Source organism: Mauremys mutica, chromosome 15, assembly GCF_020497125.1.
Source record: "Mauremys mutica isolate MM-2020 ecotype Southern chromosome 15, ASM2049712v1, whole genome shotgun sequence".
NCBI classification, from domain to species: domain Eukaryota; kingdom Metazoa; phylum Chordata; order Testudines; family Geoemydidae; genus Mauremys; species Mauremys mutica.
The window spans coordinates 4155077-4179938 of NC_059086.1; the positions used below are offsets into that span (position 1 = coordinate 4155077).

Here is a 24862-nt window from a genome sequence, read left to right on the forward strand (position 1 = left end):
AGCCTTTTGCCCTCTGTTGGAGCGGTCACCTGATACCCAAGTGAGATCCTCTTCCGTGTCCTTTAAATGTTCCTTCCCCCAACCCTGCCGCCGGCCTTGCTAGGGGTAGCACGCTCCCACCTCTGGTCTGACATCCATTTCCCCCAACGGCACTGACCTTTCCCACTCCAGAGCCGGGTTTGCCTGTCCCTGTTAAATAGACTGGCTTCAATCTGCATTTTGGTGCCTGGGGGGAGGACAAGGCCTCGGGCAGATTGGCCCCCAACCCCCTCAAGCAAAGTCTATGATTGCGTGAGGCTGGAGCAGCCTTGTTTTTGTCCTAAGCATCGTTGTAAAGTATAAATGCCAGGGGCTTCTAACGACAATAAACCCACCGCAGATTTGGAGCCAGAGAAGTGTGTTTGAATTTTTAAGTAAGATCCTTGGGTTTTTTCCCTGTCCCTTCCTGCAGTTGGAAGGAAGTGGCCGGAAGCGATTGACAGCCTCCTGGGTTCAGAGGCAGCCATCGCTTGGCGTGGGGACTTGTGTATTATTTGAAAGGAAACAGATGGGGAAGGACAGTTCCAAGTGAGGTGAATCCCTGTGTGTTAGTTGCATGATGCAGGTTAAAATTGCAGTTGTGGAAGCGGCTGGAAGGGGGAGTGTTCCTGTTTTGATTTAGGAAAACAGGTCCTAGTTTCTATCCCAAGACCAAAGCTGGATGTAAACAGGAAAGTAAACAGATTGGGATGAGCAGACGCAGCGTTTCCTTAAACTGGTGGGATTGGTTCACTCCGATTCCAGTTCAGGCAGGCTCTGCCGGCTAGAACTCAGATTACGGCGTGGTCCCTGCTGGCATGGCTGCGCCGGTATCGCCCGTACACAGCCTGGAAGTTTAACGCTTTCGGCAGACCAGGGTTCGAGCTCGGCACTGCGCCAGGGTGAAGTTTACCAGCCCACCTAGTCAATCTGCCGGTGCAGCTGGGAAGTCGCCGGATACCTAATTCACCCGGCAGAATAATATCCCTCGCCTCCCCGCTTTGTCCCGGCCTGTTTAACGGGATTAACATAATTTAGGGTTTGAATGTAACATTCGCCTCTTGTTTCCACTGCTTAGCCCAAGGGAGTGGGTGAGCTGGGGTCCCTCCCGGCCTGCCTTCGCCCCCCCTCGCCATATTAACACAGCCCCTGGCCCTCCCCCATGACTCAGCTGTCCCGTTTCCCTCAGTGAGGGTTAGTTAATTCAGCCCCTGATCTCCCCTTGCCGGGTTTGTTGTTTCCTCATTCTTCGTGGAAAGAATAAGAAGAAATAAAAGGCACTTCCCGTCAGGAACTGAGCCCGCATCGTTCCCACACTTGACTCCAGCAAGGCAGGCGGAACCAGCCATCCTGCCTTGGCAGGGCTGCTGGGGAGGCGATGGGGTGGGGGTGGGGGGTAGATAAGCGACTGAGTTGTTTTGAACATAAACAGGACACGGGGCTGTAATGCCGCCTGGTTCGCTCGGAGGGGCTGGATTTAGAAACGCCGCCGGGGGGGGGGTGCTGAACAAGTTTGGGCTGTTTGTTTGGTGTCCCCCCCCCCGCCCCCTTCTCCAGGGTGGAAGGAGGAAGCAGATGCATCTGTAGGAGATAGAGGGAGTGAAGTTTTGGTTCCTCCAGCCTGCCCTTTGGCTCCTGCAGTCAGCTGATCTCTTCCCCATCCCAGGAATGGATCCCTGCGTTCAAAGCCCCAGCAGCCTCTGCTTCCCAGGCTGGGGGTGACCAGCAGGCAGGGAGGTGCCCAGATCCCCACCCCAATCCAACTCCTTTAGGGCCCTTTGCGAGATCCCGCTTCCAACTGTTGTGTCGGGGGAAGGAGGGCGGGGTTTAGGAGTAGCCAGAGGCTCAACTCTGGTTCTGCTGGAGGCTTCCTTAGCCGCTTGAGAGATGGGCTATGAGGTTTCTCCCTCCTACACGGGAGCAGAGGTGCTGGATCTTCACCAAGGCGAGCCTCTCTGCCGAGATCTGCCCGGCGGCCCCCAGCCCTGGGCTGGTGTATTGGGGTGAGCTCCGAGGGCAAGGGGAGCGTGCTTTGCTTCCTGCAGCCCAACGCCCCCAGCCCCACGCTGGGGCTTTGGGGTCAGCGCTGACGGCGGGGGAGAGCGCCCCCCACTGAGCCATCCCGCTCCCTGCAGCGCAGCCTAGCACTGGAGGAGGAGTCCCCTCGCTGAGGACAGGGTTAACCTGGGCAGCTTTGTGGAGCAGTTAAGAAGCTGCCGTCAGAGTTGCTCTCTTTCCCCCAAAGCCCCTCTTGATGCTGATGGTGTAGCAGCCTCGCGGTGCAGCCCGAAGCTGCTTTCTAAACAGAGTTTTTGCTCTGGCGTCCCCTTGGGCCCAGATCACCGGGAGCGGGATGGGGAGGGGAGAAACCAGCTCCCCACGCTTCGGCGGTTACCACTCGGAGGCCGCTCCGGAGGCGCGAACCCGCTTCTCAGCTCTCCTGGCTGGGGCTTGGGGTAAATGTTAGTGATTTACGGTAGCGCTTAGGCAGCCCCGGACCAAGACCCGCACCCCGCCCTTGTGTGCACGCGGGGTGAAAAGGGGGTCATGGACATGGCAACAAAAAACAAATCAATTGACTAATTAAAAATCGAGCGGAGCCGCTGAGCTCAGGGCGTTTTGCGCCGGCTGCAGTCTGCCCAGTGCGACGCGTGCCGCTGCCAGGCCAAATGCTCTCCGTGGCAGGCGCTGCCCAGATGATCCCGTCCCTAAGGCGCTGCCAGTGCAACCAGACACAGGGCAGGAGGGGAAACTGAGGCATGGAGCAGGTTCGTGACTTGCCCACGGTCAGCCGGCAAGCCATAAATAGAACCCAGGTGTCCTGGGCTCCCGCTGGGCCATGCTTCACCCCTGCTGGGGGAGAGCCATGGAGCTTGCTTGCCCCAGTGGCTCCCCCTTCCCTGCTTTCCAGTCTCTCACCGGGACTTGGGATGCTGCTGGGTGCAGCGCCCGGCGTGTGACGTTCATCAGGGCAGCTGCCAGCTCCGCGTTACCCTCCCTCTGGAGCACCCTCTCCCCAGCAGTTGAGGTGCTGCTGTCTGGGGGCCTGGATTACCCCGGGTGCTTCAGCTGAGCTCCGGCAGGCAGGGAGCCCCTGGCACGTGGGTCCTGCTGTCCCATGGGGCTGCAGTGCCGAAAGGGCTTGGGATCTTGCCCATGATTAGTGCAAGGAGCCTCCTCGTCCCTCCCAGCAGGAAGGAAGCGGGTTCCGGGCACCGGGGCTCAGAGCAAGGGAAAATCGCCAGCCCCCAGGTTCACATGATCTCAGCCCTTGGCCATTCATGCCCTGGGATGGGCCCCGGGCCAGGCGGCCGTATGAGCAGGGCGGGAGGGCGAAGTGCTGCTGCATTCGCACAGGTCAGCCGGTGCCCCACAGCTACGCCCTCCGTCGTGCAGGTGGGAGGGCTAAGCAGCGAGGCGAACGCAATGGAGGCTACCGCTGCCCCCTGTAACCCGCAGCCCTCCCGATAGCACCTGCCAGGCACTGCACAGCCCCTGACTGAGGTCACGGCCCCTATCCTGCTTCACACACACCCCACCGGGATAGGGGCCACCTCTCCCGCACGGACACCTGATGAGAGAAAATCCCTGAGAGCTTAGTCTGAGGTGGGAGGGGAAACTGAGGCACAGAGCAGGACTTGCAGCAGCTCAGAGCTGGGGATAGAAGCCATGACTCCTGCTGCCCATGGCACCAGGCCACCCCACTGCTCCTCCTTATGTCTTCACGTTCGCTCAGTTAGGGAGCCTTCCTCTTCAGCCTGCAGCTCCCAGGAGCATCCATTGGAGCCGTGCGGGGCCAGCCCCAAGCTGTCCCCCAGCAGCTGTCTGGGAAAGGTGAGGCGGCAATGGCTGGACGCTGCCAGCAGCCTGGGTTTCCCTGCAGCCAGGTCTCATGGGAGTGAGCCTCCCGTGTGGGTCCCTTGCCATGTATTTACACGTCCATCCTCCATTCTCCTCACTTTGGGAAGGGAAGGTTGGAGGGCAGCAGCTCTACGGGGGGCAGAGTTAAGGCCGTTGGGGTATCTTAGTTGCAAATTTCTCCCCTCCCAGCAACTGGCTCAGGCTCTTTGCAAACTCAGGCAGCATCGCTGTGCCCAGTACGTTTGAGGCAGCTTCCCCACTGCCAGAGCATTTGTCCCAGGCTCTCTGCCGACTCAGGCAGTCAGTTACACCTGGGTCACAGCTGCAGCCCGAAGAGCCTGAGACTGGCTGCTTTTATTTAGTGAAAGCTGAGACTCTGCTGAGCAACGACAAGGCCTTTCCCTGCCAACAAGGGCCTAGGAATCCGCCTCTTCCATGCATCGCTCCAGGGCTCGGGTCCCCAGGCCGGGCTGTGTGTTTGAGGGGGGAGCGCAAGCTGTAGTCTGAGTGGGATTGATCAGCGCGGCTCCTGCTTTGTTCAGCATCTGCCGGCAGAAGCGGGAGGGAGGCAGGAAACCTCCCATTCTTCCCTCCAGCGCTGGCCTCCCAGCTTCTTGTGGCTGGAGCCCATGAGGCGGTTTCCCCCCCTCCTAGGCCGAACAGAGGCGCCCAGCCCCCGCTTGCCCAGCTGGCTGCAGTGGGGCTCTCTCTGCACTAGGGAGTGGGGGTCGTTCCCCCTCCCCCCAGGCGAGATCAGGGCCTCGTTGGGCCGGGTGCTGCACAGACACAGTGAGAGAGCCTGTGAGTGCTTAAGAGTCCCTGCCCCAAACTAGAGGGGAAACTGAGGCACAGGGTTACCCAGGCAGCGCCACTGACAGAATGACGGCCCAGGGGCCAGCATGGGGCGTGGGAATCCTGGATTCAACTTTTGGGCTCTCCTGCAGCCTCCCTGGGTGAGCTGGGGCAAGTCTCTTAGCCTCTGTGGGTTTCAGTTCCCCACCTGGGTGCTGGGGATGATGACACCCAAACCTCCAGGGCGGGGGGTTAAGGACAATACACTGAAGAGCGTAAGGTGCCCAGGCACTGTGGTAATGAGGGTCACTGGGCATAAATCGTCGAGACTAGAAGCCAGAGTCCAGTGTCCTTTTGCTCTGATCCCAAGACCCCCCCTCCCAGGGAATAGAACCCAGGAGTCCTGACCCCCTAGTCTGCCTCCTGCTTTAACCTCTCCACTTTCCTCTCCTCCATCTCCATCCGGCCCAGGGGGCGGGTAGCGGGACTCATTGATTTCATGTTCGTCTGTTGCTTTGAGAGCCAGGAGCTCTGGTGAATCAGAGCGTTAACCTGCCGCTCGCTGGGGCAGTTCGCTCTAGTGCCAGGCGCGGCCCAACTGATTTATATTATATTCTTCTCCGTTTCCAGGGCCAGCCAAGGTCTTGCCTCATTGCTTCCTGTTTGCTGCGGATATATGAACTGGCTTCCTGAACCTGTGACTCGACTTCGCCCCCGGCCTGCTGTCCCGGCCCTGGGCTGGACGAGCTGTTGCCCGGTGTCTTGCTGGAAAAGGGCCTCTGAGAGCCAGTCTGCACCTCCACCGCCTGGCTCTGCCTTGCCAGATGCTCAGGGCTCGCTTGGGGCACTGAGACAGCAGCGGGGGGCCTCAGCTCTAACCCGATTGTGCTGAGCACCGGGCCACACCCGGGTGAGCGAGTCCTCAGCGTGGGCTCAGATCCATACGGGTATTGCAGCTCCGATTTCAACGGGAGCGAGGTTTATAGATTGGCGAACCCCTTATTAAATATTGGATTCCCACGTAGGTTCTTACAGCCTAGGATCAAGTCACATCTTCTCTTCGTTCAGCTAAACCCATCGAGCTCCTTGGGGCTCTCGCTATCCGGCAGGTTTTCTAACCCATTGATCATTCTTGTGGCTCTTCTCTCACCCCTCTCTGATTTATCAACGTCCTCCTGGAATTGTGGGCATCAGAACCGGACACGGGATCCCAGCAGCGGTCGCACCAGTGCCAAACACAGAGGGGAAAGAACCTCTCTGCTCCTACGCGAGATTCCCCTGTGGATGCGTCCCGGGATCATAGAATCATAGAACATCAGGGTTGGAAGAGACCTCAGGAGGTGTCTAGTCCAACCCCCTGCTCAAAGCAGGACCAATCCCCAACTAAATCATCCCAGCCAGGGCTTTGTCAAGCCTGACCTTAAAAACCTCTAAGGAAGGAGATTCCACCACCTCCCTAGGGAACCCATCCCAGTGCTTCACCACCCTCCTAGTGAAATAGTGTTTCCTAATATCCAACCTAGACCTCCCCCACTGCAACTTGAGACAAAACTGGACACAGTATCCAGATGTGGCCTCACCAGTGTCAAATAGAGGGGAATGATCACTTCCCTCGATCTGCTGGCAATGCTCCTACTAATACAGCCCAATATGCCATTGGCCTTCTTGGCAACAAGAGCACGCGGCTGACTCATATCCAGCTTCTCGTCCACCGTAACCCCTAGGTCCTTTTCTGCAGAACTGCTGCTTCGCCAGTCGGTCCCTAGTCTGTAGCAGTGCAGGGGATTCTTCCTTCCTAAGTGCAGGACTCTGCACTTGTCCTTGTTGAACCTCATCCGATTTCTTTTGGCCCAATCCTCTAATTTGTCTAGGTCCCTCTGTATCCTATCCCTACCCTCCAGCGTATCTACCTCTCCCCCCAGCTTAGTGTCATCTGCAAACTTGCTGAGGGTGCAATCCATCCCATCATCCAGATCATTAATGAAGATATTGAACAAAAACCGGCCCCAGGACTGACCCGTGGGGCACTCTGCTTGATACCGGCTGCCAACTAGACATGGAGCCGTTGATCACTACCTGCTGAGCCCGACGATCTAGCCAGCTTTCTATCCACCTTAGAATCTATCCATCCAATCCATACATCTTTAACTTGCCGGCAAGAACACGGTGGGAGACCGTATCAGAAGCTTTGCTAAAGTCAAGATATATCATGTCCACCTCTTTCCCCATATCCACTAAGTACCTTTGCAGCGCTGAGGTGGAAGGAAGTCGCACCCACGAATGAGGGTGGAAGATGTGAGCTGGAGGGATTTCAGACATTTGAATCCTTCCGTGCCGTCTCTTGCTGAAGGAAGGCGACTTGCCGGGGACCGTTGAAGCCGGGAGGCCAGTCTGCTCTGCCAATCCGCTGCTGCTCCAACGCAGGTTTCTTGCACCTGCCTCTGGTGCATCTGGTATTGACCACTGCCAGGGCCAGGAAAGCAGGTCAGCTGGGCCTCGGCGCTGATCCCTTGTGGCTGAGGTCTATTGGCAGGGAGGACCGGGCAGTTCCCGGGGCCAGTTCCCCGCTGAGCCAGCCTAGCCCACCGGCCTTGGCGGGAGGGGACGGAAAAATTCTACATCAGCATGGTTTAAACTAGCTGCCCAGCTCGGCCTGGCAGAGCCGGGAGGGGCTGAGACATGGCCCCCGGAGTCGACAGCCCCAATTGCAAAGGTGGGGGGGGATGGGAAGAAAAGGGGGTGAGCCCCATCCAACAGGACCCCCGAGCAGTAATGACCTAGCAATTCAAAGGAGCCTTTCCCCTGGAAGGGCCTTGCAGCCATTGTTGCGTGCTCCGTTGCTTCAGCCCATGCTGAAATGCAGCCACCTCTGGGGTGGAGCTCAACAGCTGTTTAACTTCTACACGATGAGTTTCCTGGGCATTAAGGGCAGAGGGGCAGCCTGTCCCCCTGCCCTGCGATTGAACTGGAGCCAGCGCCCCCTAGAGGGACAGGTCCCGTATCCCCCTTTGCAGGCAGTTCATAGAATCTCTTGAATTCTGGATCCCAGCAGCAGCAAATCAGGCCCTGTCCCCTCCCACATTGCTCATTGCCTCTTTTTAGCGGGGCTCAGGGAGCCGCCGACCCCCCCCCATACCCACAGGGGCTGCGAAGGGGCGGGACCCGTGTTGCTGTTTAAGCAGGAGGCCCGAGGGGGCGTGGCTTGGCTAATGCTGAGTGGCCTTCCCCCCACAGGGTTCAGTAAGCCTGGGGCTTCTGTCAGTCGGGGGGCAGGGCTGAGCGGGACGGGCGATGGTTATGCCACCCCTTGCCGCCAGAAACCTAGGTTCTAGTCCGGCCTGGTGGGTGACGTTGGGCACGCCGCTTCCCCCCACCCTCTCCGTGCCTCAGTTTCCCCAGTTATAAAACAGGGACAATCCTGAGCTCCGTGGGAAGTCTCTCTGAGCTCTACCGACGGGTGGAGCGAGGGCTGACGAGGATTAGCACTGCGTTGGTCACGCGGGTTTTGTACCGATGGGCTCGCCGGATGGAGCTACCGTTCCAGCAGGCGGAAGGTGCCGTGCGTTGACCAATGGTACAGTCCGTTGCTTGACCACGCTTTGCTTCGGTATGAAATCGAGGGAAGTGGCCTAATAACCGATGGCAGGCAGGGGTGTCGCTACAAGTCAGCGAGCAGGAAGGAAGGGGCCAGCCGGTAAATTCACCGTACGCTGGCGGCGGCTCGCCACGTTACAACTTCTAGGCTGCGTTTAAAAAACACAGAACTTTTTACACGTCCCCACGGGCCAGCCCATCAGTCCGCTCCAGCTCCTTGTTCATTCCCTTTGCCTTGTCTAGGTGCTTCTCGGGGTGTTTGTATGATGTGGTCCATACTGGGGTGCTGCATTCGGGGGGCACCGGGCTAGCAGGACAGACACACGGGTTGCTGCCGGACCATCGAGTCCTGCCTGTTGAGGGCCATCCATTGCCACGGGCTGGGGTAGCATCCCCAGCGGTGGCGGGGGGAAATCGTCCCCCTGGGCTGCTGCTGCTGCCAGGGGCTCTGACCCCCCTGTTGTGTCGCAAGGGAAGACGGGCAAACAAAGTGAGCGGCTTGGCCCCTGCTTTCCCCAGGAGGCCGCTGTGAATTGCAGGAAATGCCACCGCTCGGCCAGTGCCAGCCGCAGGGGCTGTCAGGTGCTGCGGGGTTGTTTTCTGAGCATGTACAGGCCGGCCCCGCAATCCCTTGCCTTTGCTTCTGCTCCCCAGCACAGCCCCCCACATGTTCCCAGGAAACAGATTGGCAGCAGTAAATCAGGCCCAGCTGGTTGGCTTCCTCTTTGGGGAGGTTTTTTCTGCTCGTGCGGGATATCTGAGCTTTGTGTTCTTGGGGAGAGGGGTGAATAAGGCGTCGGTGGGGCTGCAGGACACCTGGGTTCAATGGGTGAGTCACTTCCCCTTCCTGGGCCTCAGTTTTCCCATCTGTAAAATGGGCAGAATAACCCCTTAGACTGTGAGCTCGCTGGGGCCGGGGCTGCCTCTTGCACTGTCTGTGCAGCGCCTGGTGCAACGGGGCCCCAATCTCTACCATAATGCACTTAATAATTGCTCACCCGTAACCCCAGCCCTAGCCCCGTTTCTCACTCTGTGTCCCTGATCTCAGCCGCACCTTCTAGGTGCCACAATAACACACCTTTCACAGTAACAGCTTTGAGCAGCATGGCTCTGGAGCTGATTCACTCCTATGATGTCCCAAACAGGGGGCATTTATCATCTGTCGCACAGGCGCGCCGAGGAGCCCTGCTCACAGACCAGGACCCCGGCACAGAAAGATGGACCCTGCCCCAACAAGCCACCGATGTCACGATACCTGCCTGCAGACAGGAATTGCCTCTGGAAGGTAGGAATCTCAGGTTAATTTCAATCATTTTTTGCTGAGAGGATTCAGTTTAGAAGTTCCCTGACTTCTCATTTAGGGCCAGTCCCAGCCTGGCGCTGATCAGAGTCACGCCGCTGGCGCTGACAGAGCCGTGCTGATCCCCCCCAGGGAAGAATGTGCCCGGAAAGTCAAATGTTGTGGATGAGTTTCGTTCCCTGGCACGTGTTCTGGTTCGATCTAGCCAGCGCGGTAACAACCCCAAGGAGCTGCTTCCCCCACATCCTGCCTTTCTCTGCTGTGGTTCAAAGCCCCCGTACAGACACCGGCAGATCAGCGCCTGGTCTCCACGGTGCCCAGAGGTGAGACGAGCTGGGCCGGCGCTTGGCATGCGTTGGCAGGTGGCGGCGTTGCCATGGATGGCAGCTCTCTCCCCGGCCTGCCTTTCAAATACCCGCTGATTACCTCCCTCACCCTGGCAATGTTCTGACTTCTCTGAAGGGGTCTCCTGCTGCTGCCGGAATATTTGTACGCAGCCTCCGGCATCGGGGTCTTTAATGAGGCCAGTGCCGGCTGCTTTCCCAGGGCCCAGATTAATAGAACAATCGCCCGCCGAGCTGGTGGGTGGAGGCCCAGGGACGGGAAAGGGTGCCAGGGACCCCCGGGAGTAGGCTGGGCTCTGTGAGGGTGCACGGTGCAGCCCCCTGCCATTCTGGTCCCCGCACCTGCACATCCCAGCTGGGCCTGTGACCCTGGTAGGCTGGTGGGGCTACGGGTCCCCCTATAGTGACTAAACACACGCTGAATGGCCAGAGGGAGTTCAAGGCAAGTCGGTCAGGTTTCCGCCAGCCGGGCAGTCGTCCATCGCCCCTTAGCCGTGGGGTCCAAGGCACAAGCTGCTCTGTGGATATTTATATGCTTGGGGCCAGATCCCCAGCGGGTGTGAATGGGCGTCGCTCCACTGGAGTCAATGGGGCCAGATCCCCAGCGGGTGTGAATGGGCGTTGCTCCATTGGAGTCAATGGGGCCAGATCCCCAGCGGGTGTGAATGGGCGTCGCTCCATTGGAGTCAATGGGGCCTGATCCCCAGCGGGTGTCAATGGGCGTCGCTCCATCGGAGTCAATGGGGCCAGATCCCCAGCGGGTGTGAATGGGCGTCGCTCCATCGGAGTCAATGGGGCCAGATCCCCAGCGGGTGTGAATGGGCGTTGCTCCATTGGAGTCAATGGGGCCAGATCCCCAGCGGGTGTGAATGGGCGTCGCTCCATTGGAGTCAATGGGGCCAGATCCCCAGCGGGTGTGAATGGGCGTCTCTCCATTGGAATCAATGGGGCCAGATCCCCAGTGGGTGTGAATGGGCGTCGCTCCATCGGAGTCAATGGGGCCAGATCCCCAGTGGGTGTGAATGGGCGTCGCTCCACTGGAGTCAATGGGGCCAGATCCCCAGCGGGTGTGAATGGGCGTCGCTCCATTGGAGTCAATGGGGCCTGATCCCCAGCGGGTGTGAATGGGCGTCGCTCCATCGGAGTCAATGGGGCCAGATCCCCAGTGGGTGTGAATGGGCGTCTCTCCATTGGAGTCAGTGGGGCCAGATCCCCAGCGGGTGTGAATGGGCGTCTCTCCATTGGAATCAATGGGGCCAGATCCCCAGCGGGTGTGAATGGGCGTCGCTCCATCGGAGTCAATGGGGCCAGATCCCCAGTGGGTGTGAATGGGCGTCGCTCCATTGGAGTCAATGGGGCCAGATCCCCAGCGGGTGTGAATGGGCGTTGCTCCATCGGAGTCAATGGGGTCAGATCCCCAGCGGGTGTGAATGGGCGTCGCTCCATCGGAGTCAATGGGGCCAGATCCCCAGCGGGTGTGAATGGGCGTCGCTCCATTGGAGTCAATGGGGCCAGATCCCACATGGGTTCACACGTTCTCCTCCCCTCTCTGAATCAGCCCCTTCCAGTCCCAGGTCGGGTCCCAGTTACAACAGGGGAACTCCCGGAGCAATTCCTGCCCCCCCCCCGCCCCGCAGGGGTGTAATTAACTCCAGGGCCTGGAGCATGAGATTGGCCTCCGGCCCCCAGCCTCCCTGCAAGCCCAGCCAGGTGTGACTTTTCGAGCCCCGGCGTGACACGCTGCGGGGTGTTACCCGGCTGTGGCAGGCGAATGGGACGGGGAGGGGGGCTGGACCCCACTGAGGGTTTCCCGAGACAACAGGTCCATGTGTCCAGGTGTGAAAAAGTGTGTCTCCCATTCAGCTGCGCGTCCCGGGGGGCTGGGGGGTGGGCTCGGAGGGCTGCTCTTCACACCCAGAGGGCACAGGCAGGACCCTACAGCCCCTGCTGGTTCTCGCACCTTCCCTGCTGCCTGCGGGACGCTCCAACGCCTCGGCCTGCCAAACGGAGGCTCCTGGGAAACCCATTAGCCCCGGGAGGCCCCCTGGCAGCGGGGAGGGTCTGTTTCAAACTCAGCGCTAGGGAGGGATGGGCCCAAGCCACCAAAAATTATTGGAGTGTTTTTACTGGTGGTGGAAATCAATTTAGTTCCACTGGAGTCCATGGGGCCGGGCCCCCAGCTGGTGTCAATGGGCATCTCTCCATTGGCCTTTGCAGCCAGGAGAATTTCCAAGTGTTCGTGCAGGAGGTTTAGGGGTGCATGGGTGGGGAGGCTGCCTGGCAGGGATGCGATCGGGGTTTGGGGTGCATGGGGGGCTGGATAGTGGGGATGCGACTGGGGTTTGGGGTGCACAGGGGGGCTGCATGGCAGGGATGTGATTGGGGTTTGGGGTGCACAGGGGGGCTGCATGGCAGGGATGCGATCGGGGTTTGGGGTGCATGGGGGGCTGGATAGTGGGGATGCGATTGGGGTTTGGGGTGCACGGGGGGCTGCATGGCAGGGATGCAATTGGGATTTAGGGTGCATGGGGGGCTGGATAGTGGGGATGCGATTGGGGGTTGGGGTGCACAGGGGGGCTGCATGGCAGGGATGCAATTGGGATTTGGGGTGCATGGGGGGCTGGATAGTGGGGATGCGATTGGGGTTTGGGGTACACAGGGGGGCTGCATGGCAGGGATGCAGTTGGGATTTAGGGTGCATGGGGGGCTGGATAGTGGGGATGCGATTGGGGGTTGGGGTGCACAGGGGGGCTGCATGGCAGGGATGCAATTGGGATTTGGGGTGCATGGGGGGCTGGATAGTGGGGATGCGATTGGGGTTTGGGGTGGACGGGGGGCTGCATGGCAGGGATGCAATTGGGATTTAGGGTGCATGGGGGGCTGGATAGTGGGGATGCGATTGGGGTTTGGGGTACATGGGGGGCTGGATAGTGGGGATGCGATTGGGGTTTGGGGTACACAGGGGGGCTGGATAGTGGGGATGCGATTGGGGTTTGGGGTACACAGGGGGGCTGCATGGCAGGGATGCGATCGGGATTTGGGGTGCATGCGGAGCGGAGGGAGCGGTATCTGATGTCATTAACACCATTTAGATTCCAAAAGGAAGTGGCCCCAGCCCGCCGGCCGTGCCCGCGCTGCTGAAGGAATCCACGGCGCTTTAACCCTGCCAGGAAGCTGTTCCATTCCTGACGCCGTGCAGGGCCTCCCGGGCGGCTGGGGAGCAGGAGGGGACAGAGATCTCCGCGAGGTGGAGGGGTTTGGTGAGCTAGGAGTCACTGGGGTACGTGGACCCTTGGGACACATCCCAGCCCCTCCTGCCCCATTGGTTTGGTTTCTTACCAGAGTCAGTGGCCGTGACCCCGAGAGGGGCCGCCCCCTTCCTACTCATGCTGCGGTGGGAGCTGGGTGCCTCCCATGCCCGGGGAGGCCAATGCCAGTGGGTGGTGCTCCGGGCCACGCAGGAGTGCAGCCCCGAGGGGCTCGGTGGGGGACGTGAAGCCGGATTCAGCCCGGGAGGTGGCCACGTGGCTTGAGGGCGAGCCAGCCCTGCGGGGCGGAGCAGGCGGGGGGCAGAAAGCAGTTTCACGCCGCCCATGGGGAAGCCGGAGAACGCCGCCCTGGTGGGCTGATCCCACCAGGGCGGCGGGAGGGTGTGTGGGGGGGGGAATACAGCCGAGGCCTCCTTTCCCTCTCCTGCCCGCTCCACATTATAGCGTCGACAAGATCTGCCCTGAGCCCACCCGTGGCCAGGTGGCTGGTCCCACCCGTCGGGCCTTGAAGGTGGTGAGGGGAGATACGACCCAGAGCAGCGTAGCTGCAAAAATGTGTTCATCCTCCTGGACCAAACTTCCAGCCGCTTCCCCCCACCCTGGATTGTTGGTGCCTGGGGGACCGATTCCCTCCAGGGAAGGAGCCCAAACCCGAGCAAGGAGGGGACGGCCCCAGGGTTGGCTTTATCCGTATCCGGGACGAACAGGAGAGGAGGCACCTGGGGGTGGATTTTAAAGGTGTTTAATAATAGTAACCCCAAGCTCTTAGCAGCAGCCCCCAAAGGAGATCAGGGTCACCCGGGAGGTCGCAGCTGGAGTCTGGTGTCCAGTTGTGGGCGCTGCATGTGAGGATAAATTGGAAAGAGTCCAGGGATCAAAGGTTTAGCAAACCTGCCCCAGGAGGAGAGGTTAAAAAAACGGGGCCTGTTTAGTCTGGAGCAAAGCCGACTGAGCGGGGATCTGAGAACAGTCGTCAAATACATTAAGGGCTGTTCTACGGAGGACGGGGGTCAGCTGTTCTCCATGTCCGCTGAAGGCAGGACAAGACTTAATGGGCGTAATCTGCAGTGAGGGAGATTTAGGTGACAGATCAGGACAAACTTCCTATCTCTCAGGGGAGGGAAGCTCTGGAACAGGCGTCCAAGAGAGGTTGTGGGATCCCCGTCACTGGAGGTTTTTAAGATCAGCTGGTCTAGGGTTACTCAGCACAGGGGGCTGGACGCGATCACTTCCCGAGGTCCCTTCCACCAGGACATGTCTTTGATTAACCCTGTTTTACAGCTGGGGAAACTGAGGCACAGGTGGACTGGCCCGAGGTTACCCCATGCAGGCCAATGACAGAGCTGGCCGAGGCTAGCCCGGTACTGTATCCACCAGGCAACGCTGCCTTCGGGCTCCTAAATCCCTTTACCCACCCGGCCCTTGGAGCATGGGGAGGAGAAAGGAGATAGCTAGTGCTTGCTAGTTAAAAGGGGGCACAGAGTGGAGATGCCCAAGGGGAGGGAGGGATGCCAGGGGAGCATGAGAAGGGGATGGGGGTGCGGCCGGCCCAGGGGCTGCATGAATTAGGCTCGCCGCGGCTGGGGGTGGGCAGGCAGATGGTAGGTGCCTAGCAGAAGCCAGCGCCTCAGCCTGGAGGCTAATTCTAGCTCCATTCAGCAGCTCCGTGTCCCCCCCACCCCGTCCCGTCCCCCCCGCTTTGGCCAGCTGCGGGACAATGGAGCGCATTGCTCAGCACAAAGCCGGCTGCGAGCTGGGGCCAGGGGAGGTGACGACGAAGACGAAGCGAGCTTAGGAACTCCCCCCCCCCCCGCCCGGCTCTCCCCAAATAAAAACATCTCCCTGCAACCGGGAGCTGGACTAAACCGAGCTGCACCCGCTCAGGAGCCGGGCTCTGATTTCAACGCCCAGGGGTTCCCGGAGCGGAGGGTAAAGCTGCCGACTGCAGACCCCTAACATTTCCGGGGTGCGGGGCCGACACCTGTGAAATAAACACCCCCCCCCAACTTCTGCCCTGGTGGAGGTTGCGGCCTATGCTGGTGCTGCAGGGCCTCTCTGGCTTTCTCTCCTGCTCGGGCCCCGGGAGGTGCGGGGAGAAGCGATGTTGCGGGTTTTTTTAACAGCTGTTGCTGCCTTAAGACGACCCCAAACCAGGCTGGAAGGGCGGCTTTTCCCTGGGACTTTAAAGGGAAAGTGGCCTGGGGAGGCCTTGTGTTTAAGCAATGAGGCAGGTGCTGGGGATTAGCATACAGCTGAAGCATCCCCTGCTGCAGAGCTCCACAAAGCTGGGCCGGAGGGTCTAAGGAAGGGGGGAGCTAAGGGGTTAAGCTGGCTCCCCCCATGTCCTATAAAGGCCGGCACGTGAGACGCCCCAAAGACTAAGATGGGCTGCAGCAAAGGGGGCTGTTAATAGATGGTCTGTGGGTTGGGTCATGGCAGGAGCGGGGCTGGTTAAACAGGAGGGTAGAGGATTGGGGAGCGGGCAGCTCCTGGGCTCCCTCCCCGCATGCTGCAGACCGGTTCTGAGTTCACACCTGGCTCACATCACCAGGAGGGGAGCGGTTTCTTTTCCAAGTGCTTTGCAGCCGTCCATTTCTCATCCGGATGAGATTGCGTGGCGCTGGGCGAATGCTCGCCGGGCGGGGCGGTGTCCTTACCAGCTTTTTAGATGGGGAAACTGAGGCACAGAGCAGGCTTATGACTCGCTTGTGTCAACAAGTCAGTTGCAGAGCTGGGGATAGAACCCAGGAGTCCTGACTCTCAGCCTGCCCTGCTCTAACCACTAGGCCCCACTCTGATCCTAGAGCCAGAAATAGAACCCAGGATTCCTGACTCCCAGTCCCCCATGCTCTAGGCACTGTTCCCAAAGCCCCATGCTTCTGTTCCCCGTGTGTAAACCAGGGCTAATAATGCCCCTTTATCTCACAGGGGTGGTGTTAAGGTAAATTAATTAGTGTTTGGAAAGACCCAGAAAAAACGCCCAGGAGGAAATGAATAATTTTATATTCAGGGCGGGTTTAGGATCAAGCCCAATAAATATGGGACCACCTGTTGAAGGGTGAGGATCAAAAGAACTACTGTCTAGCTGCCCATTCAGTGAGCCTTGTCCATCCAGTGCCCTGAATGGAGGGCAGGGAGAGGGAACAGCATGCAATCATGTAAGTAAAGCCTTTCTCATAATGCAGATCTCCAAGGGTGTGAATTAAGGTTGTTCGGGCATCCTTAACTCCAGCATGTCCTAATTTCGGAGGGCTTGGCTTTGCAGCCTTGGTGTTTCTTTTAACATAGATTATTTTGGATGTAATAACAGAGATAATGACAGGCATGTGTTGTACCAATTCTGATGCCATTTAGGAACTCACTGGTGGTGCTGGGCTGCATAAGGAGACCCTGGCAGGAATTCAACATGGCTGTTTTCCTGATCCACCCCCAGGACCCTCCTAAAATCTAAGGGAGGCATTACAAAATACAGGTGAGGACAGGATTTTTTGGGGGGGAGGGAAGGACCTGGAGAGATTATTTTTTACAAAATATGGGCAAGAAAGTGACAAAATGAGGCTTAAAAATGTAGCTGGGAGAACTGAGAACAGAGCCCAGGCGTCCTGGTTCCCAGGTGCAGAACACTTTCAAAAGTGGCTGGTCGTTTTGGGTGCCTGAATTATTAATTATTATTTTATTATAGTGCCTAGGAGCCCCAGTCAGGGACCAGGCCCGCATTGTGCCAGGTGCTGTACATTTTTATTGCTATTAGGTATATTACAGTAGCACCTAGGCACTCTAGTCGGGGACCAGGACCCCATTGTGCCAGGTGCTGTACATTTTTTTGCCTGATCTTTCAGACGCGCTGGCCGCACTCCCAGTTGCTGTTGACGTCCCCTGGGGCTGTGGGTACTCGACACCTCTGATAGGTCTTTGTATTCATAAGGAAGTGGGGGAGGGGAGAATAGGCTGGACAATGTTCTAATACCATTATATAAAGCAACCCTGCGGCCTTGTCTGGATCCTGTATCATTCCCAAAGGAGAGCACAGAATTCGTGTGGGTTCAGAGAGGGCCACCAGGAATGATCAGGGGCTGGAAAAACTCCCACGAAGGGAGATTGAAAAAGACCCTCGGGGCCTGGGAGAGAGAGAATGGAAATCAGGAACGTCTGCTCACCCGTCTCATCACACAATGACAAGGGGACAGGCGCTGAAATTGAAAGGGGTGTGTGTGTGTCTGTGATTCAAAACCAGAAACAGGAAATGCCTTCTTCCCACAAGGTACCATGAGCCTGTGGAACTCCCGGCCACTGGAAGGCGCAGAGGCCAAGAATGTAAGTGTCAAAAAGGGATCAACCATTTTGGTGGCTAAGGAGAATAGCCAGGGGTGTAAGAGTTAAAGCTGGAGGGCTTGGAGGGTGGGGGGCAGGTTCCTCCTTTCTCTGCAGCTGCCCCAGGCTCTGGCCTCATGTAATTAATTTCATGCCACTGACAGCACCTGGGTCGCTCCTGGTCTCTGCCTAGGGTCATTGGGCTCAATAAAGGGGGATCCCGGTGAAACTGAGGGGAGCTTGGGGGGAGGCCAGACTAATGGGCCCCCGGCCTTAGGCTCTATGAGTTGCTAGCACCAGTCTGGCCGAAAGATCCAGCCTCCTGCCCCAGGATTTCAGCCCCTTCCTAACTCTCAGAGCCAGCTTGATTCCACCTTCCTGGACTGTCTCTGGTGCAGCTGCTGGACGGGGAGGCCTGATACCCGGCTAGATGGGCCCCTTCTCTGACCCATTCCCGCTCAGGAGGTCCCCAGCTGGGTGCCCCATAACCCACGCACCGGGCTCTCCGTGGCCGCCTCTCTTCCCACCCGGCCCGGCCCCAGGAGGTGGCTCCTGCAGCAGAAGCAGGACCAGGCCAGTGGCGCAGAGGAATCTCGGCTAGCGAGGTGCTCCGCCGCCCCGCCCAGGAGGCACCAAAGCCGGGGGCGGGTCACGCGTGGGGTTAGAGGGAAATTCCCAGAACCCACGAGCCCGGAGAGGCCGCAGGGGCCCCGGGCCAGTCCCAGCTGCTGGGGGTGGGCTCGCCACCAGCCGCTCGCTCGCTCGCTCCGCTGGGGCGGGGGGCTGCCCCTGCCGGTGGGAAGGGGAGGGGGAGCGAAGGGGGCGGGTGCTGGCGAGCCGGGCCAGGCAACCCGACACCAGGCAGGGCCGGGCTTTAAAAGCGCCGGAGGCAGCAGGCGGCAGCTTCGTTCTCCGTGCGCCCGGCGCTGCCTTCCCCGCAGCCTCCTCCAGCCCCCGCTGCCTTCTCCCGCCTGTGCCGAGCCCCTCCCGGGACGCACCGGCCCCCGGCGCGCTCCCACTTGGACTAAGCTGCTGCTGCTGCTGCTTCAGGGACTGAGCGCCCCAGGGCCGCCCGCCTCCTCCTCCTCGCCCCATGGCTCCCCTGCTCCTGGCCGGCTTCCTCGCCCTGCTCTGCGCACAGCTGGTGAGTGACTCCGGGCCCAGAGGGACCTCCCCGGGGGGCAGCGCGCAGGGCAGGGGCGGTATGGTGAGGGGGGGGTCGGGATCTCTCCAAGGGGGGCAGCGGGCAGGGGCTGGGGCAGCATGGGGGGGGGTCGGGATCTCTCCAAGGGGGCAGCGCGCAGGGCAGCGGGGGGGGGGGGGTGTCGGGATCTCTCCAAGGGGGCAGCACGCAGGGCAGGGGCTGGGGCAGCATGGGGGGGGGAACCGAATCTCTCCAAGGGGGCAGCGGGCAGGGGCTGGGGCAGCATGGGGGGGGGGTCGGGATCCCTCCAAGGGGGCAGCGCGCAGGGCAGCAGGGGGGGGGGGGTCGGGATCTCTCCAAGGGGGGCAGGGGCGGTATGGGGGGATCGGAATCTCTCCAAGGGGGCAGCGCGCAGGGCAGAGGCGGTATGGGGGGGGTCGGGATCTCTCCAAGGGGACAGCGCGCAGGGCAGGGGCTGGGGCAGCATGGGGGGGGGTCGGGATCTCTCCAAGGGGGCAGCACGGAGGGCAGGGGCGGTATGGGGGTGTGTGTCGGGATCTCTCCAAGGGGGGCTGCGCACAGGGGCACAAGGAACGGGGACCTGGATTGTTCCAAGGGGGGCGGTGCACGCCATGGGGTGGGGGATGACGACCGTGACCTCTCCAAGGGGTTTGCACCTGTGGGCGGGGGTGGGGATCTCTCCAAGGGGGGCTGCGCGCTGGGCAGGGGGTCGGGAGTTGGGCGGGCGGGGGGGGTGCTGAGTTGAGCGTGTGGCTGGGGGAGTCTGATCCAAGGGGGACACGTCGCGGGCAGGGGAGAAATCGGGACCTTTCTCCGAGAGCGCCGCGCACTGCGGGGCGCGGGGACCTCTCCAAGGGGGCTGGGGCCGGGGAACCGGGACCTCTCCAAGGGGCGGGGCTGCGTTCCGGGGCTGGGGCCGGGGAACCGGGACCTCTCCAAGGGGGGGGGGGGCTGCGCTCCGGGGCTGGGGGCGGGGAACCGGGACCTCTCCAAGGGGGGGCTGCGTTCCGGGGCTGGGGGCGGGGAACCGGGACCTCTCCAAGGGGGGGCTGCGTTCCGGGGCTGGGGGCGGGGAACCGGGACCTCTCCAAGGGGGGGCTGCGCTCCGGGGCTGGGGCCGGGGAACCGGGACCTCTCCAAGGGGGGCTGCGCTCCCACCAGCCCCGCGCGCTGACCTGTGGGGGTTGGGGGGAAGCTTCTCTGCGCACTGACCTGGGGGGGGATCGGGGAGGGGTCAGGTGACCCGGGCTCCCCCCAGGGGTCCCCGCACGCCGGGTGGGCTGGCAGGACCCCAGGAAGGATTCGGGCACTGGGGAGGGTCTGGGGAAAACGGGGCCCCTCTCTGGGGGAGGCTCTTGGTGCGGGGGGGCGCTGTATCCTGGGACATGTGAGGGGCCGGGGAGGGGGGGACCCGTGTCGGCGGGTGGGAGTTAAAGAAGGGAACCTCTGGGGGAGGCTTTGCCCTGGGAAGGAGGCGGGTCCAGGCTGCCGGGGGGGGGGGAGATAAACTATGCCCTGGGGGTGGTGGGTGTACAGGGTCCTGGGGGGGTTGCATGGTCCGGGGGGTGGCTTTGCTCCTGGGGGAGGTGGGGTTACTTGTGCCCCGGAGGGGAGGTGACAGGGTCGGAGTGGGGGGAGTTTCTCTGGAGAGGGGAGATTAACCCTGGGCTGTGAGAGGCAGAGGGTGGGGGTGGGGGATTTCTAGAGGAGGGGGACGAAAGGGTCTGTGCCCTGGGAAGCAAAGGCTGTGAGTTTTGGGGGGGTGGGAGGTGCAAACTATGGAGGGGAGGCCAGGGGGCTTGGAGGTGCCATGGGGGGATTTCACCCCAGGGAGGGCCAGGGGGCTTGTGGGCACAGTCTCTGGGCTGGGCGGATCTCTGGGTGGATGGGACAGTGCGCTGGGGTGGGGGTTGGACGATCTTTGGGGTGGGGGCTGTGTGACTGGGGGCATGGGCTGTGGGTTGGGGGAATCTCTGGGGTGGGGGCTGTGCGATCAGGGGCACGGGCTGTGGGTTGGGGAATCTCTGGGGTGGGGGCTGTGCGATCAGGGGCACGGGCTGTGGGTTGGGGAAACTCTGGGGGGGGGGCTATGTGATCTGGGGCAAGGGCAGTGGGTTGGGGGAATCTCTGGGGTGGGGGCTGTGTGATTGGGGGCAGGGGCTGTGGGATGGAGGAATCTCTGGGGTGGGGGCTGTGCGATCAGGGGCACGGGCTGTGGGTTGGGGAATCTCTGGGGTGGGGGCTGTTCGATCAGGGGCATGGGCTGTGGGTTGGGGGAATCTCTGGGGTGGGGGCTGTGTGATTGGGGGCAGGGGCTGGGGGTTGGGGGAATCTCTGGGGTGGGGGCTGTGTGATTGGGGGCAGGGGCTGTGGGCTGGAGAATCTCTGGGGTGGGGGCTGTGCGATCAGGGGCACGGGCTGTGGGTTGGGGGAATCTCTGGGGTGGGGGCTGTGCGATCGGGGGCATGGGCTGTGGGTTGGGGGAATCTCTGGGGTGGGGGCTGTGTGATCGGGGGCACGGGCTGTGGGTTGGGGAATCTCTGGGGTGGGGGCTGTGTGATCGGGGGCAGGGGCTGTGGGTTGGGGGAATCTCTGGAGTGGGGGCTGTGTGATTGGGGGCAGGGGCTGTGGGTTGGGGGAATCTCTGGGGTGGGGGCTGTGTGATCGGGGGCAGGGGCTGTGGGTTGGGGAATCTCTGGGGTGGGGGCTGTGTGATCGGGGGCAGGGGCTGTGGGTTGGGGGAATCTCTGGGGTGGGGGCTGTGCGAACAGGGGTTGTGGGTTGGGGAATCTCAGGGGTGGGGGCTGTGTGATAAGGGGCACGGGCTGTGGGTTGGGGGAATCTCTGGGGTGGGGGCTGTGTGTTCGGGGGCAGGGGCTGTGGGTTGGGGAATCTCTGGGGTGGGGGCTGTGCGATCAGGGGCACGGGCTGTGGGTTGGGGAATCTCTGGGGTGGGGGCTGTGCGATCAGGGGTTGTGGGTTGGGGAATCTCTGGGGTGGGGGCTGTGTGATCGGGGGCAGGGGCTGTGGGTTGGGGGAATCTCTGGGGTGGGGGCTGCATGCCAGAGGGTTGGGGATAGGTGCTGGAAACGCAGACTGTGGGCTGGTGGGATCTCTGGGGTGGGCAGCAGTGAGCTGGGAGGGTCGGGGTGGGGGGATCTCCAGGGGGAGGCTGGCAGGGTCCCATGCTAATCCCCCCCCCCGCACTCTGTCCCACAGGCCCAGCCGGCTGGAGTGTTTGAGCTCCAGGTGCACTCGTTCCGCAGCAGCGCCCGCAGCCTGTGTCCCGGCGCCAGCCCCTGCCGCCTCTTCTTCCGCGTCTGCCTCAAGCACGCCCAGGCGGTCGTGTCCCCTGAGCCCCCCTGCACCTTCGGGGCCGCCCTGAGCGACATGGTCCCCGCCGACCGCAATGCTGTGGCCACCAGCGCACCCATCCACGTGCCCTTCCACTTCAAGTGGCCGGTGAGTGCCCCCCCCAGCGCCCTCCACCAATAATACACCCCAGCATCCCATAATAACTCCCACTATACACCCCCACCAAAATAATACACCTACATTATATACCCCCTCATCCCGCACCCTACCTCATAGTACACCCGGTTATACTCCCTTCCCCCAATAATTCACTCCCATTAAACTCCCACCTCCTCCCCCCCAATTATACATTCCCATTAAACTCCCACCTCCCCCAGCCCTCTCCCCCAATACCAAGAACATAAGAACGGCCAGACTGGGTCAGCCCAATGGTCCATCTAGCCCAGTATCCTGTCTTCTGACCGTGGCCATTGCCAGATGTTCAAAGGGAATGAACGGAGCAGGGCAATTATCCAGTGATCCATCCCCTGTCATCCAGTCCCAGCTTCTGGCAGTTGGAAGTTCAGGGACCTGGAGCATGAGGTGGCATCCCTGACCCTTTTGGCTAATAGCCATTGATGGACCTGTCCTCCAGCAACTTATCTACATTTTATTTTGAACTTTTGGCCTTCACAACATCCCCTGGCAAGGAGTTCCGCAGGTTGACTGTGCGTTGGGTGAAGAAATACGTCCTTTTGTTTGTTTTTAACCTGCTGCCATTCATTTCACTGGGTGACCCCTCGTTCTTGTGTGATGTGAAGGGGTAAATAACACTTTCCCCAGTCACTTTCTCTGCACCAGTCATGATTTTATAGACCTCTGTCATATCCCCCCTCAGGTGTCTCTTTTCCAAGCGGAACAGTCCCAGGCTTTGTCATCTCTCCTCATACGGAAGCTGCTTCATCCCCCACAACATTTCTGTTGCCCTTCCCTGCACCTTTTCCAATTCTAATATCTCTTTTTTGAGATGAGGTGACCAGAACTGCGCACAGTATTCAAGATGTGGGCGAACCATGGATTTATATAGCGGCAACGTGATATTTTCTATCTTATTATCTATCCCTTTCCTACTAGTTCCCAACAGTCTGTTCACTTTTTTCACTGCCCTGCACACTGAGCAGATGTTTTCAGAGAACTCTCCACAATGACTCCAAGATCTTTCTGGAGTGGTGACAGCTAATTTAGACCCCATCACTCTGTGTATATATAGTTGGGAGTGTGTTTTCCAAGGTGCATTACTGTGCATTTATCAACATTGAATTTCATCTGCCATTTTGTTGCCCAGTCACCCAGTTTTGCCAGATCCCTTTGTAACTCTTCACAGTCTGCTCTCGACTTCACTATCTTGAGTAGTTTTGTATCATCTGTAAATGTTGCCACCTCACTGTTCATTCCTTTTTCCAGATCATTTGTGAATATGTTGAACAGCGCTGGGCCCAGCACAGACCCCTGGAGGACACCTCTATTTACATCTCTCCATTCTGAAAACTATTTATTCCTTCTCTTTGTTTCCTCTCTTTTAACCAGTTACTGATCCAGGAGAGGACTTTCCCTCTTCTCCCGTGCTTAACAGCCTTTGCTGAGGGACCTTGTCAAAGGCTTTGTGAAAGTCCAAGTACACTATATCCACTGGATCACCTTTGTTCACATAATGACTGACCCCCCTCAATGAATTCTAATAGATTGGTGAGGCGTGATTTCCCGTTACAAAAGCCATGTTGGCTCTTCCCCAATGTAGCGTGTTCATCTATGTGTCTGATAATTCTGTTCTTTACTCTAGTTTCAACCAATCTGCCTGGTACTGAAGTCAGGATTACAGGCCTGTAATTGCCAGGATCGCCTCAGGAGTCTTTTTTGTTTTTTAAATCAGTGTTACATTTGCTTCCCTCCAGTAGTCCGGTACAGAGGCTGATTTAAGTGATAGGTTTTGTACCACGGTTAGTAGTTCTCCTGTTTCACATTTGAGTTCCTTCAGAACTCTTAGGTGATTACCACCTGGTCCTGGTGACTTATCACCATTTAATTTATCTATTGGTTCCAAAACCTCCTCTATCGACACCTCAGCCTGGGACCGTTCCTCAGATTTGTCACCTAAAAATAATGGCTCAGGCGTGGGAATCTCCCTCACATCCTCTGCAGTGATGACCGATGCACAGAATTCATTTAGATTCTCCGCAAGGGCCTTGTCGTCTTTAAGTGCTCCTTGAGCACCTTGATCGTCCAGTGGGCCCCAATGACTGTTTAGCAGCTTCCTGTTTCTGATCTACTTAAAAATGTTAGCGGTTAGTTTCTGTGTCCTTAGCTAGTTGCTCTTCAAGTTCTCTTTTGGCCTGCCTGCCTCATATTTTCTTCCACTTGACTTGCCAGCATTTGTCCCTTCCTATTTTCCTCACTAGGATTTGACTTCCAATTTTTAAAGGATGCCTTTTTGCCTCCAACCGCCTCTTTTACTCCGCTGTTTAGCTAGGGCGGCATTTTTATGGTCCTCTTGCTGCATTATTTACTTATTTTATTTGGGGAGATACATTTAGTTTGAGCCTCGATTGTGGTGTTTTTAAATAGTCTCCATGCAGCTTGCAGGCGTTTCACTCTTGTGACTGTTCCTTTTAATTTCTGTTTAACTCATTTCCTCAATTTTGTGTCGTTCTTCATTTTTGAAGTTAAATGCTACTGTGGTGGATTTCGTTGGTTAAATGCTACCGTAGTGGATTTCGTTGGTATTCGTCTGCTAAATTTAATTACGTCATGGTCACTATTACCGAGCGGTTCATCCATATTCACCCTTTAGACCAGATCCTGTGCACCACTTAGGACTAAATCAAGAATTGGCTCTTCCCTTGTGAGTTCCAGGACT

General features: G+C 59.2%; 1 protein-coding gene across 2 annotated transcripts in view; it reads left to right on the forward strand.

Moving 5' to 3' along the window:
* Positions 1 to 16347: 16347 nt before the first annotated feature.
* DLL3 (delta like canonical Notch ligand 3) overlaps positions 16348 to 24862 on the forward strand; it is a 289255-nt gene continuing 280740 nt past the window's right edge. Inside the window, exons 1-4 of one of the 2 annotated variants that reach the window (XM_044988212.1) lie at positions 16348 to 16650; positions 17440 to 17492; positions 18431 to 18633; positions 21874 to 22116. In XM_044988212.1, the coding sequence (XP_044844147.1) occupies positions 18583 to 18633; positions 21874 to 22116 (294 nt within the window). In that variant the 5' untranslated portion in view covers positions 16348 to 16650; positions 17440 to 17492; positions 18431 to 18582. The remainder of the gene's footprint in view (positions 16651 to 17439; positions 17493 to 18430; positions 18634 to 21873; positions 22117 to 24862) is intronic. The other variant, XM_044988213.1, reaches the window with a different exon arrangement.